Consider the following 26,816-nt stretch of genomic DNA (forward strand, 5'->3'; position numbering starts at 1 on the left):
GTTAGACCAATTAATGAATCAACTCTTTTTTTTCAGCTCGTATCTTCCTTATCTATCCTAGCATGACATTAGAGCTGCAACAATTAGTCAACAGATCGATTAGCCAATGGACAAAAAAAATAATCTGCAACTATTTATATAATCACTTAAGTAATTTTATTTTTTGCCTCTCAACGAAGTAGATTTGCTGCTTTTCTCTGTTTTATATCACACTAAGCTGAATATCATTGGATTTTGTACTGACAAAAGACATCACCTTGGACTTGACAGAAACTAAAGTAGACTTTTTTCCAACATTTTATGGCCCAAACTAATCATTAGTTGCAACCAGACAAAAGATGCCTGTGAATGTGTGTATTTTAGGGGGAAATGTGAGCATTAATGATGCAGTGATGCAATGTAGGGTTTCAGTATCTGGGCCATTATCAAAGGTAGCGGCCAGGATGTGCTTGATCAATATGAAACACAGTTAATGTTCCAATGAAATTCAGTGTTTCTTTCAGTTATCAGCATTCATGAACTTGTGGTTGGCTGCCACATCACTGTTTAGAGCAGCTGAACTCATCTCGCCTTACATAAAGATTATTGTAGTTCTACACAGAGGTTTATAGAATTTAAATTTGGGGGTTAATGCACACAGTATCATATCGTATAACTGGAGTATTGGAAGTTGGATCCTGCATCACTCATAATATGTCTACCGCCAGCTTGTGCAAACTACAAATGCACGACAAATAATCTGTAATAAGAGGGTATGTAAATTCTACAAGAAAATAAACAAAACACAATGATGTTGCACAAAGATCAATAATGCAACGCCGACAACAAATGCACATAAACCTGCAGATTTCTGCAAAGTCAGCTTATCAAATGAGTCATTTCTGCACACAAGTCCTACACAAGGCTACTTACATCATCAGTGTGACATCAGATTATATAATAAGTGAGCATTTTGGAGTTATACACACATTACAGATTATGGTCCAGAGTTTTGCTGCAGAATTACTTCAGATGTTTTCCATCAATGGGAAGCTACTTGTTGCCCCCACCCCTACGACACAAGGCCACTCTTTACTTTACTGTACCTGATGTCTGCTGTGGGCCACATCATCCATTCACCGGCCTGCGCGTACACACACACACACACACACACACACACACACACACACACACACACACACTGACTGCCTAGTCATCAGCCAATGAGGAGATCCCAGCCGTACTAAGAGCTCTTGAGGAGAACAGCCAATCCAAACAGTTTTTTGGAGGAATACTATGCAAATACATGAAGACAGCTTTAAGTCTATTGAGGTGCATATCATGACCCTTTGATACCACAATGAAAAACCTAAAAAACTAAACAAGAGCGACATTCAAAGTCTGCAGAAATACTTCTGGAGAAATGAGCTGGAGTTTTCAGAGTTAAGAGCAGCATCCTGCCAGCATCATGTCATGACCGTTTTGCTCCACAGTTGTGCATGAAAAAGCGGAGAGTGTAGCCGGGCGTGCTGACTTACCTTCCCCGTGTCCCCTTGCAGAAGTTTCCGCTGTGAGTCTGTCCTCTGTCCTCCGCAGCGGAGCGGAGAGGAGGCGGCGCCGGCGGGTGACTGAGGAGACTCAACTTCTTCCACGTCCAGAACCAGAGAGCCGCAGATTGACATCAACTCACCCGCAGGTATATCAACACACTTCCGGTTAAAAGCTGCAAAATAAGAGTCGAATCCGCATGAGTTTGGGGGTAAAATACAGAGATGAATTGGAAGTTTAATGGCTAGTTTTAGTGAAATTGCTTGTTTTGGATGTTTATCAATTCATAAAAAAAAATTTTTTTTATTGAAATTTCTATCTCAATACCAAAAGAAACATATCTATATGCAAACTGTGCCATCATCATTCATACAAATGTTTCACACGAACACACATTTTCCATTAAACAAATAGAATACAGTTAACAGGAAATAATGATAGAAAATAGTGAATAATAAGAATAACTATGGTATTATACAATATAAATAAAATAAATATAACTACTAGAAAAAAATATTGAAATGAAGCAGAATCAAATATGGAGGACACAAGTGACTTCCAAATTTTACACATCTATTTTAAACAGTATACTTGGATAAGTTTAGCCCCATGTCTTCAATTATTGCTCACATATGGACAATTAAACTGTAGTTCTTAAGTTTTTTGTTTTTTATTCATGTATTTTAACATCAGCACCACACACACACCAATCTGTTTTGCACATGCCATGGCCCCAGATGGTGGCCACAGTCAATGAATGAATACAGAATACAGTGAAACTATTTAATAACCATATTTTTTTTTATCCTATATCCTGCAATACTGATCAGAGTGTATTTAATTTTAACGTTTTTAATGAAGACGTGTTCAATCACTTTTGGAGGATTTGTATGTCTTCTCCTTTCAAGTGTGATGTTATTGTTACTGCAACAATGTTAGGTTTTAGAATATTATGTCAATGCTTAGGAAGGCCAATTCAGAAAAGCAGTAACAAATAATAAAAGCAAAATGTCATCATTAACTATTTACCTTTTTGAGAGCGGAGGAGCAAATTGAGCCATAAGTCCTTTTTTGGATAGGTGTTGAAAAGTGAACAGTTATGGGCTTGTTGTCAAGTCAAGTCAAACTTTGTTTATAGCGCACATTTAAAACAACTGGGTTTGACCAAAGTGCTGTACAGATATCACAGTTGCAGGAAATACGGTAAAAACTAAAATACTAAAATACATAAACACAATGCAACAATAGTATAAAATAAATAAATAAAAATAGAATAAAATAAATTAAAATTTTAAAAATTAAATAAAATTTTGTTTTTGCAAGATGTCCACTTAAACTTGATTTAAAGCCAGGGAGAAAAAGTGTGTTTTTAGGGAGGATTTAAAAACCTCAAAAGATCCTGCAGATCGGATGTGCCAGGGCAGGTTATTCCAGAGCCTTGGGGCCGCTGCCACAAAGGCATGGTCACCTTTGGTTTTAAGTCTGGTTTTAGGGGTGGCCAGTAGCAGCTGACTGGAGGATCTCAATGTTCTGGCAGGGGCCTGGATTTTAAGGAGTTTGGTCAAATACTGAGGGGCTAGGCCATTAAGAGCTTTAAAAACAAACAATAACATTTTAAAATCTATTCTAAAAGCAACCGGGAGCCAGTGCAGCGAAGCTAGGACAGGTGTAATGTGGTCACGTTTGCGTGTGCCAGTAAGGAGACGGGCAGCTGCGTTTTGTACCAACTGCAGGCGGTGCAAAAGTGAGTGGTCCAGGCCAACATACAGTGAGTTACAGTAATCCAGTCTGGTATTAATAAAAGCATGGATTACAGTCTCTAGATCTTTACGTGGCAGATACCCTTTTACTTTTGATAAAATCCTTAACTGATAAAAACTGTTTTTGACGACCGAGCTAACCTGATGATCGAATTTCAGCCTGTCATCTAGTATTACCCTAAGATTTTTTACTGAAGACCGAATGTTGGTTGTAAGCAGGCCCAGAAAGCCAGCTGGAAAGTCTGCTGGACCACAACCGAACATTATAATTTCTGTCTTGCTTTCGTTCCGGTTAAGAAAGTTTGAGGTCATCCAGGATTTGACATCATTTAGGCAGTGAAGCAATGACTGTACGGGGTTGTTGGGTGTTAAAGGCAGATAAATCTGGACATCATCAGCATAACAATGAAAAGAAAGATTGTACTTTTTAAAAATTGACCCTAGTGGTATCATATACAGCAGGAACAGAATTGGTCCAAGAATGGAGCTTTGGGGGACTCCAGAAGTGAGAGGGGCTGAGGATGAGGTGTATTCACCTAGCTGCACAGAAAAGCTCTGATCAGTTAAGTAGGACTGGAACCACGAGAGAGCAGCTCCTTTAATGCCCACACACTGCTCTAGTCGAGCTAAGAGGATCCCATGGTCCACAGTATCAAAAGCAGCTGTTAAAGCAAGGAGCACTAGCATAGCAGGGTTTCCTGAGTCAACAGTTGTCAACAGGTCATTATAGATCATTACAGATCATTGTGTCTGCTTTGATTAAGTTAAACTAAACTCAGGTGAAAACTCACCTGACAGTGTTTTTTTTAGCAGATAGACTTTGTTGATCAGCTCAGTATCACTAAGGAACCAAGGAACCACTGAAATGTAAGTTACTACTGTTGCTTTTATTTTGAAGGCGCACACCTTCCTGTCCGGTTTTGTTTTGTCTGACGTTGTCTGGCTTGATTCAGAGGGCTCCTCCTGATTGGCTGATCTGCGACTCCAAGGAAGCAGCTGCAGCCGGTGAGGTGGGGGCTGAGAGCGTGTGTGTGGGTATTCGGGGTTTGGGGGGGTTAGTCTGAGTGTCTCGGTACTGTGGTTTGTGCACAGGTGTTGAAGTACAGTGTGTGTACGTGTCATAATGATTATTTTGTAATAATAAAACAAGTATGACACACTTCAGATTGTAATGAATTAAGATAAAAGCATTTCGGAATAAGGTTTATAATAAGGTGCCTAGAAGGTTTCACTTGCAAGGAACTAACTTGCTTTGGTTTTTGGTACATACACATTGACATATAATATTTGAATGCCATTATAAGGTCGCACTGTATCACAGGCTCACATTAAGTTAAATTAACAAGAAATATAACAGGAGTTATTTTAGCTTAGCATGGAGACTGGAGACAGGGTTACAGCTAGCCTGCTCTATATAACATGGTGACATACCAGTTTCAAGCTGTGTGTCCCAAGTCCCAAAAAATATCTGTAAGTGAGTGAGTGAGTTTTCATTAAAGTCTCTGCCACCTTGCACACGTCCGAACAACAAAAAACCCCAATGACAGTTAAAAGACAACACAGCGTAGCTTTTCCAGACACCATAACCACTGCCGGTTTTTACCATGTGGTTATTTCATACAAGCTATTTATTTATTGCATTATCAGAACACATTCTATGCAACCAATACATTAAATGACTATAGTGATCTATGTCAGGACAGAACATTTTGGCCATGTCTCCCAGCCCAACTTGACATGATTTGTATGGATGTTTTTGTTTTGAATTAAACAAACAAGATACCACATGATAATGAGCAAACTTTAAAGGTTAGGTTAACATTAATCATGTCCTCCTCCTCTTCATATTTACCACAGAGGTGTCGATCTTTTCATGTCACCCTCGACCACAAAGGGAAAATAAAAAATGTCAAACTACTTGAGTGTTTTTTGGACACGGCTTAAGTTTTTAACGGGTTAGTCAGGGCTTAAAAAGCTCAAAAGAAGAACTTCATACGTGACAAAGTCGCCTTTGTGTGTGTGTGTGTGTGTGTGTGTGTGTGTGTGTAACCCCCACAAGTTCACTGCACCTTACTAGCTGTCAGATCAACAGATAAATCTTTGTCTCTGAAGCAACAACATCGCTCTACTTAGTAGTGAAGAACTGAAACATACTGTAAGTAGGTTTTATTGTTATATTTTATAGCAGCAATGCCATATGTTGGTGGATTATGTATTTAATCTGTAAAACAATGAAAGATAGTTCTATAGGATATGATATGGTTAGTTTAAAATGGGGCCTTAAAACAATGGCGTGTTCAAAGTGTGTTTCAACGTTTTATATCAGTAATCCTCACAGAAAAGTCACAGTAATTTATTGAGTCTGCAAACCTACAATAATCTGTGCTGTTTAAACTCTTATTTATCTTTTGAATTTAAGCATAAAATCTCCAGTTTAAATGGGTATTTTTAAATTTCCACAGCTGTGTCTGAGCTGTAAAAGAGAATAAAAGTGTGTGTGCACCACATTCGGGTTGAGGCATTGTTGCTCTGGCTTACAAAAGTAGAGATTACATGTGCAAAAAAATATAAATAGCAGCTTTCATTGTGCCTTGGAATAGAAAACCAAAAAAGGGTAAAGAGGTCTGTGTGCGTGTCTTTTATCGCTTGTAACTTTTCTTGAAATTACTGGATGTATTTTTGGTCCTGGACTGAAGCATATCTGCAAAATGTTCCAGCCGCAATCTGACGATATTGGTCTCGACAGCAGAAAGAGGGTTTTATGTCCTAAATGTGCTTGTTAATTCACAGTGTGAGTGTGAGAGTGTTTATGGACAATTTCAACATTATATTTAGTTGCAGATTAAACCACAATTGACTAAAAAGCCTCATTATAAGGAGGTTTCACTGACATGTTTAATCTATTAACAGAAACTGTTCAGGGTCTTGTGTTATTTTTCCTTTGTAAGATATATTAAGACTTTAAAATGTTAATTAAAACGCTGTGTTTTTGAGTGTGGATTGAATCCCAGCAGGCTCATTTTGGTTTGCAATAATATAATGTGTGTGATGAGGAAGGAGCACATGCAAACTGTTTATCTGAATGTCAATTGTTTCCATTGATGCAGGAAGTTTTGCTTCAGTTTGAGGCATTTTGGCCTCTAATCTGATACGCAGATGACCTTATTATCCAAGTCTACGCCTCCATCTTTAGTTGTGTTTAAATCATCACTACAACAAAGGGCAGTTTGGGGAAAAATCATCTCCTGTCTGAGGGTTTAAAGGACACATTATCTGTTGGTGGATGCCTACACGGTCTCGAATGCTGATGTACGTATGGAGGAATGCTTTGAGTTACATAACAATGAGCTGACTTCCTGATAGCACCAACCAAAATAATCATGACCTAAAATAACTTTAATAGCTGAATAGTTATCAGTGGAATGCTCTTGATTCAATAAGAAGCACGTAATCTACAGAAAACAGCTTTTAGTGGTTAAAGAAGCAAATTAAATCACTGACCTCACAGGGTTATTTACAGTACATGTATGATTCATGAGAGTTAAAGAGTTTAAATGTCTCCACACGGAATGAGCTGTCGAGTCTCAACGCTGTTAGTTAAATTTGAGTCTTTTGAAACAGACATAAAGAGGTCACTATTGACACGACCCCGACTTGATCCTGTCAGTCTGATGGTAACGTTGGCATGCTACTGAAGTCTTGACATTTTTGAGATGTTTGGGTGTCTTGTTATAGTGACAGACTGTGATGGCGTATCTTTTGTCTACTCAAAGGCTCTACTCATGTTTGATTTCATATGAAAAGTAATGTACTGGAATTCAAAGGTGTTCTGCAAAACTTTGTTTGGTGACGAAGCAAAGTAGTGTCAAAAGCCACATAGGTCAGATCCGCTCCAAAATTGAATCTGTTCATTTTCTGTACCTTCCAGAAAGTTTAATGAAAATCAGGCAAGCAGTTTTTTTCATAATCCTGCTGATAAAACAGACATACCACAATCGAAAACATGACCTCTTTTTAAACCATAAAATGTTTTACAAATGTGCTCAAAGTTATCAGAAGAGCCACATGTTGTGAATCTCCGGTTCAATAGTTTGAGATGTTGCATCACCTCCTTCAGCCAGCGAAGAATCAGTCTCTGTGTTAAAAAAAGTGAACAATTTTGTTAATTTTAGTTTTCTTTTGCATTGCTCTCTCCTACAATACTATAAATAGCTATAATAGGACCCAGCTGAATTACCAGTTTGAAAATATCGGACAGTGTTTTTATGATTAGGCTTCAATAAGTAGACAGATTTGGACATTGCTAGACAGGCAGGTGAGAGTCTGCATCTGAGAACATTTCATGAGAGTCAGACTATAGAGGGATGATGGTGAAGCAGCACCTAGAATTGAATGAGGTGCAGGTTGAGGCTGTATGCAAACACCTCAGAAAGTCCAGTGATTGTTTTTCTAAACAAGACAAAAGATTATGAATAGAAGAAAGTAATGCACCGCTTTTGTTGGCTCAAAGGTACAGTGAAATTTGATAGGTGACTTATTGGGCAAAATGGGAAAGGAAAGTATACTAACTATGAACCTGGGAAAAAGGGACACATATTGTTGTTGTTTTTTTAAGTTTGTTTCTGACATTTGTAGCCATGCTAGCAGTTCTGTTGGTCAGTCAAAGGGCTACCACATTGATCCAAACTGAAATATCTTGAGTGTTGGATGAATTAGATTAATCAATAATGAGAATAATAGAATTATTATTTGACAACCAAATCCCCTGAACAGCATGGATTTTCTGTTAAGACTGCAAATTTAAGCTTAGATGCTATATGGTAGTCAACCTATAGCCATCGGTCAAATCCAGGAGCCAGCTGGCTCGCCAAATATTTTGTAATTCACAATTTTAAAAAAATCTATTGACTTTGGGATATTTTTTTGGACTTAGAATGTACATAAATAAGGAGCCAGAGTGCATTAAACAAAGTATAAAATTCAGACGTGACAAAATGACTTGGGTCATGTCATGTCACAGCATAAAACAATTTATTTGTTCAAGAAATTTCCGTATAGGTATAAATGATACCCAAACTTTTCTCTGCAGGGCCCCCCTACCATGAATAAAAAGATTTTCAATCTTCCATCAAATCATAATTAAAAAGGCATAAATTAATGCAATGTAAAAAAATAAAACAACAACACTCGACTGTGCATAAAAACACACTTTGCAAACGAGGTGTTGCAGATAGGGACCCAGTGAGCAGCGGAAAAAGTCCTGTGAGTCACTGTTTTCAACAAGCGGAGGAGTGCATAAGTGACAAACGCCAAAATCCACAGGCCCGAGTGTTTGTTTTCCACAGAGAAGAGAGGGTGAACTCTTTCTGGCATGATTTTAGTCCTCTGAGACGCCTCACACACAAGGCAAATGTTATTAGATACAAAACAAAAACCTCATCGTGTTTGTCATCTGGTCAAACTTTTAGAGAAGTGACTGTTTCAGGTCAGTCCATGTTGATGTCAGTGATGGAGAGGTTTAGTGAAGCATGAAGAACTGAGTGAAACCAAACACAAGAGCTCATGTAATCCTTCTGGTTTACTCTGATAATGAAGAACAGTAAAAGCTCAAACATACAACCTTCATATTCAGTCCAATAGTTATTGTGACACAGAGGAATATTGCTATACTAGCAATACTACAATATAAAAATACTCGACTAGGGCAGGAAGTAAGGTCGGCGTTCACTCAAGTACTCAAGTTAAACTAATATTAGCATCTAAATGTATTTAAAGTAGAACAAGAATAGGCTGCAGCCACGGCCGAGGTTTTGAGCTAATGCTAACAGCATCATGCTAACATGCTCACAATCAAAATAGTAACAAGCAGATTTTTTAGCAGTTAATATTCACCGTTTGAGCATGCTAACATTTGCTAATGGCAAAGTACAGCTGAGACTTAAGGGAGAGTCATTACTTTTGCAGAAATGTCATCATAAATAAATTGGACAAAGTAAAATGTTGAGCTGCTGATGTTGCTAGAGGGAAGTTCAGGCAACATTGTAACAATACATTCTATGGGGGATGTGAGAACAGTTGCCCATAAAGTTGGAATATTTTTGTTTTAAAACTTTATTTAATCAATTTATTTCATACATATCACAATGAAAATGAAACCATAATTAACAGAGGATTGTTTCTGAAAACAAAATGATTTCAACTTTATGGGCAACCGTGTACCTTTACTGTAATGAATCAATTAGACAATTAGTGAATATCTTGAAATATTCAATAAGATCTTAACTTGAACTTGATCAAACACTATTGCACTGTGCAGGTGTAGTTTATGAAGCACTCGTGTGACAGCTCGTCTAGTAGCCGTGTGCACCCGTCTGTCCGCATCGTCAGGTCTGGTGGTCTTTGTTGTGGCGGGTCTTTTTTTTGTTTTGTGGCAGCTGTGTGTATCTGTCGGTTGTCCACTGTGGATGTGGGCACATAACACAAGTATGTAGCCAGGAAGCTGAGGTTTTCACTCACTTTTTTTCATTGCAAAGTTACAATTGTAATACAAGTTACAATGTTAGGTGTTATTTGGCTTTAACAAAAAATGTCTTCAGGTTTTATTGAATAGATGTGCATTTACACTTTGTCATTGTTTTATATGACTGATATGAATGAGTTAGACTACAAATCAATTATCAAAAAAGTAGTCTTAAGTTGAATAACCCATTAATTTTCTGTAACTGTTCAACTCAACCATTACTCATTTCAGCACAACAGTGATGTGAAAATTTGACTTTTTATTCACACAGACTGGAAACAGTGAAATCTAGCACAAAGACAGAGTGAAAATGTACATAATTTACTGATAAATTCCAACACACGAGTAGAAATGTTCTTAGTTGTAATGTTGTCCTCTTATTATTTTGTAGCTTGATGTGGTTTTTATAAAATCTCAATCCTCAATACACAAATTTCTGCATGTTTAGATTTTCTCCTCTCTGCGTGGTCATGAGCTGAAGTATCATGATTGTTGTCAACTCCTGTTTTGAACTCCAACAGGCATTTTCCGCCTGCTATCACATAACCCATAACCGTTCCACACTGCAGTCAACACTGGCTTGATTTTAATCTCATCTTTAAGCCTTTAAACACCTCTTCTTAAGCTTTATATCAGGGTTTCTAACAGACACGTCACATTAAAGTTGTTTTAATGGTGCAGTGCGGTAATTCCCCACCATAAAGTAAGGGAAAACATAGAAACTTGAGTCTGTGAAGCAGGAGGAATGATCTAGAACCAAAAAGCACCTGTTCAACGGAAGAACAAGATTTTGGAGAAAGGAGGCTGTGAGGGCGGACTGCAGCTTCCTGTTGTGGCTTTGTGAGTCTGCAGGCTTCGTGCAATCTCACCGTGTGGGTGCTTCATGCTAAATATCTCCAGACATAGAGACAGACATATTGAGCTGACAGTCCTGAGAAAAACACAAACTGTCTCTTGGTGTAACATAGAAGAGAAGAAGAGGAGGTGAGGTTCCTGGGATCTCTTTTTTTTTGCTTTGCTTTGCTTTTTGGAAGAACTTAGCATTGAATGATGTACAAACTGTATTTTCACAACTGTTTTGTAATTTCGATGATGAGAAATTAGTCTTGATTGAACAGACAGACAGCGGCGGAGATGAAAGGTCAGAGGTCACACATTGGGCTTCTGAACCAGCACATTTCTAAAAGGTATTGCTTAACATTAGAAACTACAGAGATTTTGGGCTTTTTTGCTTCAGCATTTCTTTTTCCAGACGAGTGGAAAGAAAACATCCAAAATACACATTTAGGCATTTATTTTACTTTACTGTGTCTGCAGATTTCTCCTAAATTAACCAAAAATAAGCATCAGAAAATTCCTCATTTACATATTTAAACATATCATTTCAGAAAACTTGTGATACAAAAAAATGATTCTCTTAATGTAACTCATCATCTGGGTGAGTTTCATGGTGATATTGATTATTTATATATGTGACACTATTCACACTGATATTTTTCGTGTCTTCAAAGGCCATTGTCTTAAAATCTCCACCTCAGCAATTACCAAAGCTTCCAGTTTCATTTCTGTTTATATTCGGAAGGTTTTCACAGAGGGGTTTGTTCATATATCTTTATAGCCTGATTTACAAAAGATTTTATCTCTAAAAACATGACAAAAGATAGATAGATAGATAGATAGATAGATAGATTACTTTATTCATCCCCGAAGGGAAATTCGGTTGAAAGAAGTTGTTGTTTTTAATGGATGATGACAAAATAAATGTTGATTTAAGGAGTGATAAAAAGAGAAATCCCAAATGGATTTAAAGATTTCAGAAAACTTGTGATACAAACAAAATTGACTCAACGTTTAGCGTTATCAACTTGGGAAGTTTAATGGTGCTATGTATTAGTTCAAGGTTTTCCCCACTGAATGCTCTCCCTTTCCGACTCTCTAGTTTCTCTCATCGACATCCAGGACTCCAAACCAGAGTCCAGCTCATCTCTCTCAGGTCTCATCATGTCCATCGACCCAGCGGCCGAGCTGCCTTTCTTCTACGGCAGCATCAGTCGCTCAGATGCTGAGCAGCACCTGAAGCTGGCTGGAATGGCTGACGGGCTCTTCTTGCTGCGGCAGTGTCTCCGCAGTCTGGGAGGCTACGTCCTGTCTATTGTGTGGAACCTGGAGTTTCACCATTACACCATAGAGAAGCAGCTCAACGGGACGTACTGCATCACAGGAGGGAAGCCTCACTGTGGGCCTGCAGAGCTCTGTGAGTTTTACAGCAAAGACCCTGATGGGCTGGTATGCACCCTGAAGAAACCCTGTCTGCGCCCCCCAGACACTCCGATACGAGCCGGCCTGTTCGACAGCCTCAGAGATAACATGCTGAGGGAGTACGTGAAGCAGACCTGGAACCTGGAGGTGAGGCTGTCTGGTACTGTTGAGCGGTTTGTAGTAGGCAGTGGTGGAAGAAGTATTCAGGTCCCTCACTTAAGTAAAAGTACTAATACCACACTGTGAAATTACCCCACTACAAATAAAAGTCAGTAAAAGTGCAAAAGTATCAGCATCAAAATGTATTTAAAATGTCAAAAGTAAAAGTATTTGTTATGTAGAATGACCCTACTCATATCGTTTCATATATTCCAAATATATTTCTGTATTATTATTTTTGATGCATTTATGTAAGCAGCATTTGAATTTTGTCAAGATAGTGCTCATTTTAACTACTTGGTATACTGTTATCCCTGTTAAATTTCTATTTATTCAAATTGATCATGTTTTTTTATGTTTAATCTTGACATGAAAAGTAAATAAAGCTGGCAGCTAAATTTAGTGGAGTAAAAAGTTCAATATTTGCCTCAAAATGTAGTGGAGAAGAAGTATAAAGTTAAATAAACTGGAAATACTCAAGTAAAGTACAAGTACCTCAACATGATATTATAAAATTGTACTATACTTGAGTAAATGTACTGAGTTACTCTCCACCACTGGATTTATTTCACTGTTACCAGAGTGCTGTTACAGTCATTCCCATTCCATTGAAGTAGGCAGTGGTGGAAGAAGTATTCAGTCCCTTACTAAAGTAAAAGTACTAATACCACAAAGTTCTGCGTTTGAAACTTAAGTAAAAGAACCAAAGTATCAGCATCAAATGTAAAAGTACTTGTTATGCAGAATGGCCCCACTCAGATTGTTTTATATATTCTAAATATATTATTAGACTATTAATATTATTATTGATGCATTTATTTAAGCAGCATTTTACTGCTGTCATTGTAGGACTCATTTGAACTATTTAATATACTTTTATGTGGTTTAATTTATAAAAATGTATAATCACTTTAAATTGATCATGTTTTTATGTTTAATCTAAACCTGAAAAGTAACTAAAGCGGTCAGCTAAATGTAGAGGAATAAGAAGTACAATATTTGCCCTTAAAATGTAGTGAAGTAGAAGTATAAAGTTACAAATGCGGAAATACTCAAGTAAAGTAAAGGTTGTACTTTAGTACAGTACTTGAGTAAATGTACTTAGTTACATTCCACCACTGGTAGTAGGCTGCAACTTACAACTATTTTCATTAGAGATTTACCTGCTGATTATTTCCTCAATTAATCATTTGGTCGGGGAAAAATGTGACAAAATGGTGAAAAATGTACATCCTAGCTTCTGAAAGTCCAAGGTGATGTCTTTGAACATCTTTTTGTGTCAGTCCAAAACCCAAAGATATTCAGTTGATTATGATATAAAACAGAAGCAGGAAATCTCAATATTTGAGAGTCTGAAAACAGCATTCTGTGGCATTTAGCATGTTAAATTTAACGACAAAGAAATGATCAAATTAGTTGTTGAATTTAATCAACAAATCCATTAATCGACTAATCGTTGTAGCTCTAGTTTGCAGTCTCTAAACGTAAATTAGTTCAGACTTTTTAAGGAGTTAAAATAAGCTGAAATGCCTAAATGTCTAAATGCAAGAACTAAATTTAGTAATTCAATGTTCCAGTGGTGGAAAACAACTAATCAGAGTTAAAGTTTGAGGTATTTTACTTGCAATGTGTTGTTGGTGGCCCCATCTAGCAACCATAATAATTATGAACGAGGTGAAAGTCACGTTGAAAAGTTGCTCTTTGGTGGGTGGATGGGTCAGACAAACCCAGTGCTTTAACCCATGAGTCCATGATTTCATGTCCCACATTAAAAAAAAAAAGTCAATGATGTCAAAGTCAATGTTGTTTGAAGTAGGGATGAGAAATGCATTTATTTTACTTTAAAAAAAATCTTTTGTAACTTCTAACCAGGAGCTTCTTTGCCCAAACCTTATTGAAGTAGTTTTGTTGTGTAAATCTCATGAAACTGAAGCTTTTAGTTAAACTTCACCGCTTTGTTTCAGCCACTGAATGAGCTGATAACAGCCCAGTGGACCTACTTGCCAACACAGGAATGATAACCGCTGTTAACATTCAATCGTGTGATAACTTTTGAAACAAGTAGTGTGAGAGATTAGCTGTGGACAGACAGACAGATACACACACTCACACACACAAATGCATGATCTCCTCTATGCTTATACCTCTGGGAGATAATAATAGCGGCAGAAAGTAGGATACCGGTTCATATTTTTGTGATTGGCGGAGCATGAGCTGACTTCCAGTGTTGGACGAGTAGACACCCACCCGGAAATTTCACCTTTTCATTTGTTTAGTCTCTCTGTTTACCCAGTTTCAGGTCTGGCCCTCTGAAGTCCCACTTCAATCCAAAATCCTGTAGTTTTATGATTCGTCTCCTGCTGCCGACAGTCACACACTGAGACCAGTAGCCTTTTATCACTGGTGGGCTTCAGCTAAAGAGCCAAACTGGCTCCAGATGTATCTGGACTCCCAGCAGGGACAAGAAGGAGCCAAAAAAAATCACAGCCCTCCTTCTCAGCAGTGCTGGAAAGTAACTAAGTACATTTAATCAACTTGAGTATTTCCATTTTCTGTTAAACTACATTTCAAAGGGAAATGTTATACTTTTTACTACACTAAATTCATTTGACAGACATAATGTAGGCACATGTAACTTTGCAGGTTAAAATTTTACATAAAACATAAAGAGCTTATTAAATATGTGTATTTAACGTACGTGTATTGCTGATGATTAAATTAATGATTTGCAATTTTTTGGGCTTGTGATCCACAAGAAAAAGCAATATGTAGTTGTGTCACATGTTTATTTTTTTGTCAAAAAACTTCTAAAATTGTTTCATTTAAATAATAGTTTAAAGCCCAAAGAGGTAAAACTATCTATTGTTTCACAATAGAAAGAAAGAAGCACTGCCTCTCAACTGTCGTCAGTCTAAATGTGTGAATTCTGCAAGTCTGTTTCTGTTTCAGGGAGAAGCGATGGAGCAGGCCATCATCAGTCAAGCTCCTCAGCTGGAGAAACTGATCGCCACGACGGCTCACGAGAAGATGCCCTGGTATCACGGTAAAATCACCCGAATGGAAGGTGAGAGGCGACTTTACTCTGGAGCACAACCGGACGGCAAGTTTCTGTAAGTTGCTAAGTTGCGGTTGTGATGTCACAACTATTCTATATATACACTGTTAAAATGTCCCGTTAATTTTACAGAAAAAAACTGGCAGCTGTGTTACCAGGATGATGCTGCTTTTATACTAATTATTTATGCAAAATTTACATGCAGATTTTGCTTATTGTGCATTGAATTCCAGTAAATTAACATTCAGTTATTATTTATTGTACACTGAATACCAGTAAAATTTAGAAGTTGTTCCGTAAAGTTGTTCACATTTGTACTGTATTTTTTGCAGAATTATTCTGGTAACCACAGCTGCCAGTTTTTTTCTGTAAAAGCAACGGAATCTTTTTACAGTGTAGGTAGAAAGTGAAAGGTAGAAACCCCACATCTCAACAGCTTAAAATGAACCATATTCACATAGCGGCGCCCTCTAGTGGTCATAGTAATTATGAAGGAAGGTGGAAGTGACAGTGTGGAGTATAAATGCAGAGGGGAAAGTTAGCATACAGATTATAAGGGAATAGTCATGGCTGTCCATAGTGCCCATTTTCATTCAAATATGTCAAGGTCAAAGGTCAAGGGACCCTTTTGAAAATGGTCATGTAATCTTTTTCCTCACTTGAATTTAACTTTGGAGTGTGACTTCTAACAAGATATCATGACATGGTTGGTACCAGTGGATTCTTTATGGTCTTCTAGTTTCATATCATGTATGATTTTATTTTGCGTTCTTTGCATTCATTCTTTTTTAATGCAAGAAATATATTCAATTAATTACAAATGTCCACACATTCATGGGAACAATTATCTGCTATTATTGGATGTATTCAGTGGTGGAAAAAGTATTCAGATCCCATATTGATTAAAAATACTCATACTACACTGAAATTACTCCACTACAAGTAAAAGTCCTGCATTCAAAACTCACTCAAGTAAAAGTACAAAGGTATTTGGCATTAAAATGTACTTAAAGTATCAAAAGTAAAAGTACTTTTGCTGGAGAAAGACCCCACTCAGATTGTTTTATATATTCCAAATATATTATTGTATTAGTTTTGGTGCATTTATGTAAGCAGCATTTGAATTTTGCCAAGATAGTGCTCATTTTAACTACTTCATATACTGTTAAATGTCTAATAACTTTTAATTGATCATGTTTTTTATGTTAAATCTAGACGTGAAAAGTAAATAAAGCGGAATAGTGGAGTAGAAGTATAAAGTTACATAAAATGGAAATACTCAAGTAAAGTACAAGTACCTCAAAATTATACTTAAATACTGTACTTGAGTTAAAGTACTTAGTTACTTTCCACCACTGGATGTATTCCACTCCTACCACAGTGCTGTTACAGTCATTCCCCAGCTGCAATGACAGTGAGAAGATATCAACAATGTAGATGGAGAACAGGAAACACAGACCAAAAGAAGCAACAACATATACTGTATACCTCAATGAAATGTTAGGTATGATGGTATGAAAAAACAGATTATTCCCAAGCCTAGTAGGAATAACTACAATCCATTCATGAGAACAGCTTGAAACATGTTCCAGTAAAACCCAAATTTCTGTTACAAACCTGAACATTTCCCCTTTAAGCAACACCCTGTTCTTTGTTCCTCAGAGTGAGAGACAGAGAGGAGACGGGTACTTTTGCACTCTCTATGATATACGGGAAAACCGTGTACCACTACCAGATCCTCCAAGACAAATCGGGGAAATACTCCATGCCAGAGGGAGCAAAGTTTGACACAATCTGGCAGGTTGGCCCTCCTTCATACTCCTCTTTCATTATCTTGTGATTATGTCAAAAGCCTTTTCCTAAAATGTATTGTTATCTTAAACTTTCTAGTTGGTTGAGTGCCTGAAGATGAAAAATGACGGCCTGGTGACTACTCTCAGGGAGGCGTGTGTTAACGGAAAAGTTGCTGAAAGTACTGAACATCTTGCTTCCTTTTCTCATTCATATAATTGTTGCAATTGTGGTTGTGGGTTATTTGTATCATGCAATTTTTCAATATAAATCTAATCTGTTTTAAATCTTTCAGAGACGCCCAATCTTCCTACAACAGTGAGTACACATCTGCATCCTGCACTGTTTCAATCAGTATGTTTCTTTCTCTGAGATTAATTCTAATGTAACTCTTTCAGAGGCGTCCCGGACAAAATGGATACACACCGCCACCTCGAGGTCAGTCACAGGAAGTACAACAACCAGCTCATTGCACAGTCACTGCATTTACAAATTCACACAATCACACAGAAAGTTTTGAAAGCAGTGTTTCCAAGAAATAAACTCAGCCAACTAATTACAAAACTAAATTAATAAATGAAGGATTAAAGAAAATCCTACCAGCTGTTTAATAGCATGTGTACAGAAGTACATAAACACCTGTCAATGGATTAATACCAATGGTGGAATGTAACTAAGTAAATTTACTCAAGTACTGTACTTAAGTACTATGAGGTACTTTATTTGGGTGTTTCCACACATCTATGTTTATATTTCTACTGAACTACATTTTAAGGGCAAATATTGTCATTTTTACTGCACTCGTTTAGCCGACAGCTTTCATCAACTATTTGGAAATGTATTTGCTGTTAAAGTAATTTGACATGCTAAATGCCATGAAATGCTGTTTTCAGACTCTCAAATATTGAGATCTCCTGCTTCTATTTTATATCATAATCAACTGAATATCATTGGGTTTTGGACTGACACAAAAAGATGTTCAAAGACATCACCTTGGACTTTCAGAAGCTAGGATGTACATTTTTCACCATTTTGTCACATTTTTCCCCGACCAAATGATTAATTGAGGAAATAATCAGCAGGTAAAGCTCTAATGAAAATAGGTGTAAGTTGCAGCCTACTACCAGTGGTGGAATGTAACTAAGTACTAAGTACATTTACTCAAGTACTGTACTAAAGTACAACCTTTACTTTATTTGAGTATTTCCACATTTGTAACGTTAAACTTCTACTTCACTAAATTTTAAGGGCAATGGTGTACTTCTTACTCCACTACATTTAGCTGACAGCTTTAGTTACTTTTCAGGTTGAGATATAACATGAAAAATGTGAAATTTAAAGTTATTAGACATTTCTTTAAATTAAACCACATAAAAGTATATTTAGTTAAAATTAGCCCTACCTACAGGAACATGCTGCTTACATAACATACATGCTGCATCAAAAATAATAATACAATAATATTATTGTATCCATATATATAAAACAATCTGAGTGGGTTCATTCTGCATTGCAAATACTTTCATTTTTGATACTTTAAGTACATTTTGATGCCGATTCTTTTGTACTTTTATTGAAGTAGGTTGTGAATGCAGGACTTTTACTTCTAGTGAGTATTTTCACAGTGTGGTATTGTACTTTTACTGAACTACGGGATCTAAATAATTTTTCCACTACTGCTTGTCAGTTATTGGAGCAGCCATTAAGGCAGCCTCCGCTGTGCCTGCAGACCGTGATGTTCTGCCGATGGACTGCCCTGAATTCAACCCGTACCACAACCCCAATGAAGTGAGGAAGTTTAACATCCAGAGGAACCAGCTGCTGATCGATGAAGTGGAGCTCGGCTCTGGGAACTTTGGCTGCGTCAAGAAAGGAGTCCTTAAGACTGATTCGTGAGGACTGAAACATCATAAAAGTTTTCCTTCTGAACTCAGCGCCCTTTAGCTTGTCATCTTTAAAAGGTTTGACTTTGTTTGATATGTTTTGTTTGTCTCCTCTCAGGGGCCAGAAGGATGTGGCCATCAAAGTGCTGAAGAGTGACAACGAGAAGCTGGTGAAGGAGGAGATGATGAGGGAGGCAGAGATCATGCACCAGCTGAGCAACCCCTTCATCGTCCGCATGCTGGGACTGTGCAACGCTGAGCATCTGATGCTGGTCATGGAGATGGCCTCGGCCGGACCTCTCAACAAGTTCCTCTCCACCCATAAGTGAGTTAAGCAGAATACATCCCTTTAAAATGTGACGGTGTCTACTTAAAACCACTTGTCACGACTGAACGTGGACCCGAACCCAAGTGCACAACTCATCCGACCAAAGTTTCAAAATTAACTATTAAACAAAATAAAAATCACTCTTTACAGAGAAAAAAACTCTTCACCAATCTCCGAAACTAAAACTCACAATACTAAGGCTTGACTAAGAAAAAACAAACAGAAAATCACTCTTGCGAGGCTGTACTAGGAATAAGGAAACAAACAGAAAATCACTCTTGAAAAACAAAGTAGCAAAGCAACAAGACCTGACAATAAAATGGACAAATCACTGGTTCTCTGACATGTGACAAGACGAACTGACACAGGACATATATAAATACAAGGTAAGGGCACAGGTGGAGACAATCAGGGCGGAGACAGGTAATCCTAAAGGTGGGAAAACAGACAAAGGGAGAAAGTAGAACTGGGAACAATGGACACAGACAGTAAGTGGAACCAAAATAAAACAGGAAATCACAAAACAGCATAGATACAAGACAGGACTAAATTAATTAACTTAACACAGTTAAGACAGTTAGATTTTTGAATGCTTCAAGTGGTGACAGTATCCAAAAAAACAGTTGGATTAAAATGTTTTTGTGTTGCAAAAATATGTTTTGGTTTTTCTTATCTCTTGTAATTACTCAGATTTATGACGCACCCCAAGGTTGGCAACCAGAGACATACAACACTCTCCCATTCTCAAACCCTGGATTTCAAAAAGGAAAAACAACGTTTAAAATGAAAGAATTATATATTCTTCATCATCTTGTGATTTTTGTCCCCACAGGGATACTGTAGGTGTGGAGACCATCGTCAACCTGATGCACCAGGTGTCGGTGGGAATGAAGTATCTGGAGGAGAAGAACTTTGTGCACAGAGACTTAGCAGCTCGTAACGTCCTGCTGGTCAACCAACAGTTTGCCAAAATCAGTGACTTTGGGCTCTCCAAGGCCCTCGGGGCAGATGACAATTATTACAAGGTGCACAGGTCGACAGATTGTTTCACTTAAATAATGTAGAACCACTGAAGGAAGAGAGGGAAGGATTATCTGCATTACAACCTAAAGAAACAGATAGTGTATCTTAAATTGATTGCTTTTCTGTGAATTATTGAGCTCTCACTACACACGTACTAACCCAAAGGCGTTCCCCGCTCTGTGCAAACTAAACACTCAATTGATTTCCTTATTACCGGTTCACTGACCTACTTCAGAAAGTCCCAGGAATTCCTGACGCCAAGGAAATGATACACAATGAACACTATAATGCAGTATAATTAAATAAGACAAATATTTTCCCTACACTGATTTTACCTAGCCGTCTAATGTCCATGTCCACCAATCATACATGTGTACCATACAGTACATGAACTAATATACATTTCAAGTGAAATAGGCCTTTTCTCACTCACAAAAAGAAAGGAGTCAGCAGTTTTATGTGCTGTTGCTGTGCAGATTTACAGAATATTATATAACTTATTCATATAGTTGTTAATAGCATATATATACAAAACGTATGCACAACTTTTTTTCTTTTTCAAAAATCAAATTAGCTTACATTTACTTATTCTAATATTTATTGCTTATTTATTCAGTTTTTATATATTTTTAAAAAGTGATGTGTAATAAAATGTAGCTAAAGTTAATGTCACCTCATCTATTGTTTATGTGGAGAAAAGTTGCATTAGAAAATAGAAATACAGTGGAAACCTCTTACAGTGATAACTTCTGTCTGAGTCAAATTGATCACTATAAGCGAATGATTTTTTTAAATTTTTTATCTTTATTTCTCCTTCAAATTACCATCTAATTGACATTTATATATGTATTACATGAATACAAAGTAATGAAACGGACAGCTTTGCTTTTTAATTTGATTGACTGTTCCAAACTACTGTACAAATTAAATTACTTTTCTGTGTAAAATCAAGTACACTATTATACAGTACAGTAGACCTCCTATATGTAAAGTGTAGCTTACTGGAGTCCAAATTAAAATAAGGCTTACCGTAGTTTAACTTTTTTTTTTCATATGTTGTCATGTATGAAAAGACCCAAAATTCAACCTTAAGCAAACTACTTGATTACTATAAACAAATTATTAAAAAAAAGCATTTGTATAATAATTATTCTGTCCCAAGCTCTTTGATCCACATAAGTGATTGATATAATATAGCCTAATAATATAATACATATATATGTGATTTCCACCGTAATCAAATATTACAGCACCCACATTTTTCCCCTTTAAATACAGTATGTTGGCTCTACTTATCAATACTGATGTTCACATGTTGTGTTGTCCAGGCTCGTACTGCAGGTAAATGGCCTCTGAAGTGGTACGCTCCAGAATGTATAAATTACCACAAATTCTCCAGTAAAAGTGACGTGTGGAGTTACGGTGTTACCATGTGGGAGGCCTTTTCCTATGGAGGGAAACCTTACAAGGTACCATGTTTATCTGCAGAGCACCATTAAAGTCCTCTATCAGCTGTAACTTCAGTTATAGTGCTTTTTGTGTCCGAATAATTTCTAGAAAATGAAAGGACCTGAGGTGATGCGTTTCATTGAGACTGGGAGCCGCATGGATTGTCCGGCAGTTTGTCCAGAGCGAATGTATGCAGTGATGAAAGAATGCTGGACATATGAGTAAGTAACTCATCGTCTCACTCTTGTACATCTTAGTTTGTAAGCTGAGCTTCATACATGTTCACAAATTGAAGATAATTATGTAAGTCACAAATATTATTAAAGATATTAAAAAGTAAGACTTTAAATTCCTTCTGAAGTCTTTAACCCATAAGAACCCATGGTGACACCCGTGTAACAAAAACTTTAAATCTTCTAGAATCTCCCATATTCAGCTTTATGCTTCACCTTAAGTCATTAAATCCCTAAGCGACATACACTCAACACCCTGGTGTGGTGGTCATGTGACTTTGACAAGAAGTTACTCCTCCAAAATGTGGCTGTGACTGGAAACAGAAATGTGAAAAAGTAGCTAATTTCAAAAAGGTCATTTTTTGTTACGAGGCTAAATTTAAACCCATTTAACAATTCTAATCTGTTAATGTCCTGTATTGCATTTAACTTGTTCTGACTATATTTCCTGAACAAATTAAAGTCACAATTTTGATATATGTTATGGAGATGCAAACAAAAAAGTTATTTGTTTGTATTTATGATTGATTTATTATTATTGTTACTTAAAAACAAATCTGAAAAATAATTTATTGTTAATCAGCACTATTAATGTCACAATTTTGATCAATGTTGTGGAGATGCAAAGAAAAAGGCAAGCAGAAAAGGTGTCTAGTTTATTCATTTAAAAATAAGTAATATTATAAACATAAATACAATAAACGCCCAATGTATCGTATATGTCACATTACAGATCTTTGACATTTAGGGGTGGATTTTTTTTAAAAACATCAGAAATGTGTTCTATGTGGTCCCCTTGGTCTGTTGTATATCCCCCATCATTTTTCCATTAAGTATAAATAGGTCTGGGTTCTTATGGGTTAACTTAGCAGCATAGTACTGAAAACAGTCTTTTCCAGTTCAGGAGCCTTTGAAGCTAGTTTAGTATGTGATTTGGTTTGGTTCTCTTCTTGAATTTCTTGTTCATTTTAATGCCTGGTACAACTAAAGATACATTTGTTTGGACAAATATAATGATGATGACAACAAAAATAGCTCATAAGAGCTGATATCTAGCTATTTTCCATGGTGCTCTTGATAATGATTTTCGTGACAATGATTTGGTTATTATCAAGTGTAAGGATGACCAATTTATGTAAATATATAATTGCAGTTATTTTGACTGATATTGTAATTGTGCTATGATTCATAATATTGGAGGAAATTATAAAATATTAATGTCACAATTATATATGTATATATATATATATATATATATATATATATATTAATCAATGCGGTACACCTTTAAACATTCTGAACTGTCATTACTAAAGAAAGTGAAGTTATTTTTCAGACCACATTAAAACACAGCTTAAGCTGACCAAAGTGCTGTATTAAAGAACATACCAACAACAACAACAATGACAGCAATGCACAAATACAGAATTATAGACATGATAACAGATTGAAGGATTAGTGGGCTAAAGGAGCAGATAATAATGAAGGACCTTTAGCCTAGATTTTACAACAGAGATGGAGGGAGAACATCTGATATGTAAAGGCTCAGGTCATCTCTTACTTTCAGTCATGAATGTTGGACATTCAAGAGAGTTTTGTTGAGCCACCTTTTGAAAGCAGTTTATTACACATAATCAGTTGTTTTTTACAGTGTCATCCACAACAGCATTTGCAGCAGTTATTAATTTGTACTAAGCCTCATTGCAATGGCTGAAGGACAGTCAGAAATAAAGACAATGCACCATATATTGTGTTATATTTGAGATTCTGTGAACTCTTAAGATCTTGTGCATCCCCTTCCTTTAATCATAAAACGGCTGTTTGCGGCCCATCTCTTTCACCAGGCATGAGCAGCGTCCTGACTTCAAGAAGGTTGAGGAGTCCATGAGGTCTTACCACTGCTCCATATCGAACAAGGCCAAGCCTGAGGGAGCTGCAGCCACCGCCGCTGAGCCTATCAAGTAGACAGAAACAAGGCACATTCTGTCCCAGCGCTGCACAAAGCATCCTTTCAACTGGCCATTAAACAACCGAAACAAAGAGCTTTTTATGAACGGTGCACACTGACCAGCTTCGACTACAGTACCGATACAGCTAAACAGGCCTCAGTGACAATAAAAGTGCATTTGTAAATTGGACTTCAGTGTGTCGGCCATGTGAGGAGGGTCTCTGTCTGTCTCTGTCTGCTGTGATTTGAATGTTAAATGTTGACGTCTTTGCATTGATGAACAAACTAATTTTATATTCTGGTATTTTGGAGTATAATGGGCGTATGTATGTACACAAGTTTTATGTGCCATCACAGGAGTGTATTGTTTTTTAAATGGCAAATAAACTATAAGTAGGAAGAAACTGATAGAACTATACGCTCTGATATTATTTGTTCAACATTCCTGTCAAGTCAGTAATTAACTGTAAGATTTTGGTTTACTTCCACACAAACCTTATCAAAAAGTACAGAGGAAAGCCAGTTGTTTCTATTAATTGATCACAGATTTGTGTTATGAATCTTTATGGAAATAGTATGCAGTTTAGTGGAGTTCATAATCATAATCTGTGCACTACACAGACCATTTTGGTTTGCATTTTTTTAAGATACCAAAGAGAAAAACTATACTTTATGTAACCATAAAATCATTAATTCCTTTTACTGCTGACTTCAAGGGGATAGCTAAAATGTTTTTAAAAGGCCCAAAAGACAAACAGATAAAGAGCTACATAAGAATCTATAACTTTATAAAGCAATACAGTAGAAAATATGGGAAATAAAATATATATATATTTTACATGTGCAGAGCACGAGATCTGGATTGTTCAAGGCAGTATGACCCTAGATATTCACCAACAATAATTAAAAAAATGTAAATGACTTATGTGACAATTTTCAACATGTTTTATGGAGAGAAAAAAAATAAAGCTATTTATAGCGTGTTTCAGTAAATAATCATAAATAAAAGGGCCCTTATGTGTCTAAATCATAAATCTATATATTTTATAGTAGTATTCGGAAATTTAGACATGATGTTTTGTGGTTTGGCTCCCTGCTGCCATTTAGTCACAAACTGTATCAGAGGAAGTACTTCTGAGCTGCCAGGCAACAACTGAAGGGCAGGCGACACCGGAAGTTGATGGATTAGTCTTCAAAATAATGGCGTAAAGTTTTCACGGAATAAACCATTAGGCCTACATGTTGCAGTTGTTGGCAGGGAAATAATAAGTAGTTGTAATAAAGTGCCTTAAGGTAATAAATGTGAAAGTAAGTGAAAAAGTGTTAAACCATTCTAAATCATTAACATTAGGGATCAAATGATAAATGACTTGAGATAACTTGGAAAACAATGCTATCAATTGTTCAAAAGTACAATATTTCCCTCTGAAATGTAGTTGAGTGCAACTAAGTACTCAAGTTGAGTTTTTTAAAATACTTAACTTTAGTATTTCTATTTATGTAACTTTTATACTTCTACGCCTCTACATTTTAGAGGCAATTATTGCACATTTTACATACATTACATTACATTACATTACATTTTTTTTAGTTAGCTGCCTATAGTTTCTAGTTACTTTCCAGGTCAGGATTTAACATGAAAACTTGTGATCAATTTAAAATGATAATGTATTTCTATGAATTCAAAATCAGCCCTATATTGACAATGGTGCTTACATAAATGAATAAAAAAAATAATAATCCAATAATATATTATATATTATCATATATTCTACCGAACAAGTACTTTTACCTTTGACACTTTTGTTATTTTACTTAAGTAAAGTTGTGAATTCAGGACTATTAGTTGTATTAGTACTTTTACTTAAGTAAGGGATTGGCATACTTCTTCCACCACTGATTATATTATTCACGAACAATACTACTGTCAAGATTCTCAGGAGATTGGTTTGATTCCGAGTCATGCAGTGAATGCTGCTTATGTGCAAACCAAGCCACCACCCATTCATAGACAGTGTTCACAAATTCCTCATGTCACAAATAGGGCAGTGACCAGCTATTACTCATGTTGTCAATTAAGCAATTTAAAAATGTTAAAGCTCCACAAAAGAATAATCCAAGCCCATCCCAAATCACAAGAGCTCAAAGTGATTAACAGCAGTCAAACCCTCAGTGGTGTTAAAGTTAAAATGCTGTAATCCAGTGGTTCCAAACCTGGGTGTCGGGACCCCAACAATGTGACACAGGATAAATTTGAGGGGTGATAAGATGATTGACAAAAGAAGAAAGAAGAAAAGAACATATTCATGCTACACAGTTAGGATTTTTTGTTATTTTAGATTTCCCTCTAATTTCTCCTTTTGTCTTGTAAAATACTGAATAATTTAAATTTTGGGGGCCTGAAAAAAAATATGTCTGTCTTTGGTTGAACTGGCAACAACAGGTAGACATATCGTCACCCTGTTAAAATAATCGCCTTACTCATTTTTTCAAGTTTTGCAGGAAACACAAAAAACTTCACCAAAAGTGTAATATATGACATTTATTGATCATTTCACTCAAAAAGGATGTAACAAAGGATGGCTATTGGCATGGTAATAACACAGTGTGTAAATTATGTAACTTAACAGAAATAAATGACTTAGGCAATTTTTTGAACATGCCTTTGTGACTTAAGCAAGATATGGTAACACTTTATTTTGAAGGTGTCTACATAAGAGTCACACAAGCCTGTCAGAAACATGACATGACAAGTATCATGAGCATTAATGTTACTCAAAGTGTCATTAATGTTCATGACACATCCCATGTCATGTTTATGACACACTCTATGTCACTCTTATGTAGACACCTTAGAGTAAAGTGTTACCAATATTAGTGT

At 36.5% G+C, this 26,816-nt stretch overlaps 2 protein-coding genes across 2 annotated transcripts in view; one reads left to right on the forward strand and one right to left on the reverse strand.

Moving 5' to 3' along the window:
* The window catches only part of adamts10 (ADAM metallopeptidase with thrombospondin type 1 motif, 10), a 66,430-nt gene extending 64,834 nt beyond the window's left edge, over nucleotides 1-1,596 (reverse strand). The window contains exon 1 of the mRNA XM_059340709.1: nucleotides 1,518-1,596. The gene's annotated coding sequence lies outside the window, so the exon portion shown is untranslated. The remainder of the gene's footprint in view (nucleotides 1-1,517) is intronic.
* A 60-nt stretch (nucleotides 1,597-1,656) lies between these two features.
* On the forward strand, nucleotides 1,657-24,343 carry LOC131977417 (tyrosine-protein kinase ZAP-70). The gene is made up of 13 exons (XM_059340710.1): nucleotides 1,657-1,675; nucleotides 11,747-12,213; nucleotides 15,175-15,335; nucleotides 16,943-17,081; nucleotides 17,171-17,252; nucleotides 17,367-17,389; nucleotides 17,470-17,509; nucleotides 18,759-18,963; nucleotides 19,073-19,279; nucleotides 20,115-20,307; nucleotides 21,634-21,774; nucleotides 21,863-21,975; nucleotides 23,832-24,343. Exons 2-13 carry the CDS (start codon nucleotides 11,809-11,811, stop codon nucleotides 23,950-23,952), a joined length of 1,830 nt encoding a protein of 609 aa, XP_059196693.1. The 5' UTR covers nucleotides 1,657-1,675; nucleotides 11,747-11,808; the 3' UTR covers nucleotides 23,953-24,343.
* Nucleotides 24,344-26,816: the final 2,473 nt, after the last annotated feature.

This window comes from Centropristis striata, chromosome 9 (assembly GCF_030273125.1).
Source record: "Centropristis striata isolate RG_2023a ecotype Rhode Island chromosome 9, C.striata_1.0, whole genome shotgun sequence".
Taxonomy (NCBI): domain Eukaryota; kingdom Metazoa; phylum Chordata; class Actinopteri; order Perciformes; family Serranidae; genus Centropristis; species Centropristis striata.

Coding starts and splice junctions, on each gene's coding strand:
- LOC131977417 (XM_059340710.1), top strand. CDS start 11,809: ATGTCCATCGACCCAGCGGCCGAGCTGCCTTTCTTCTACGGCAGCATC. Junction 15,336..16,942: donor CAACCGGACGGCAAGTTTCT/GTAAGTTGCTAA, acceptor TTTGTTCCTCAG/AGTGAGAGACAGAGAGGAGA. Junction 17,510..18,758: donor ATACACACCGCCACCTCGAG/GTCAGTCACAGG, acceptor ACTGCTTGTCAG/TTATTGGAGCAGCCATTAAG.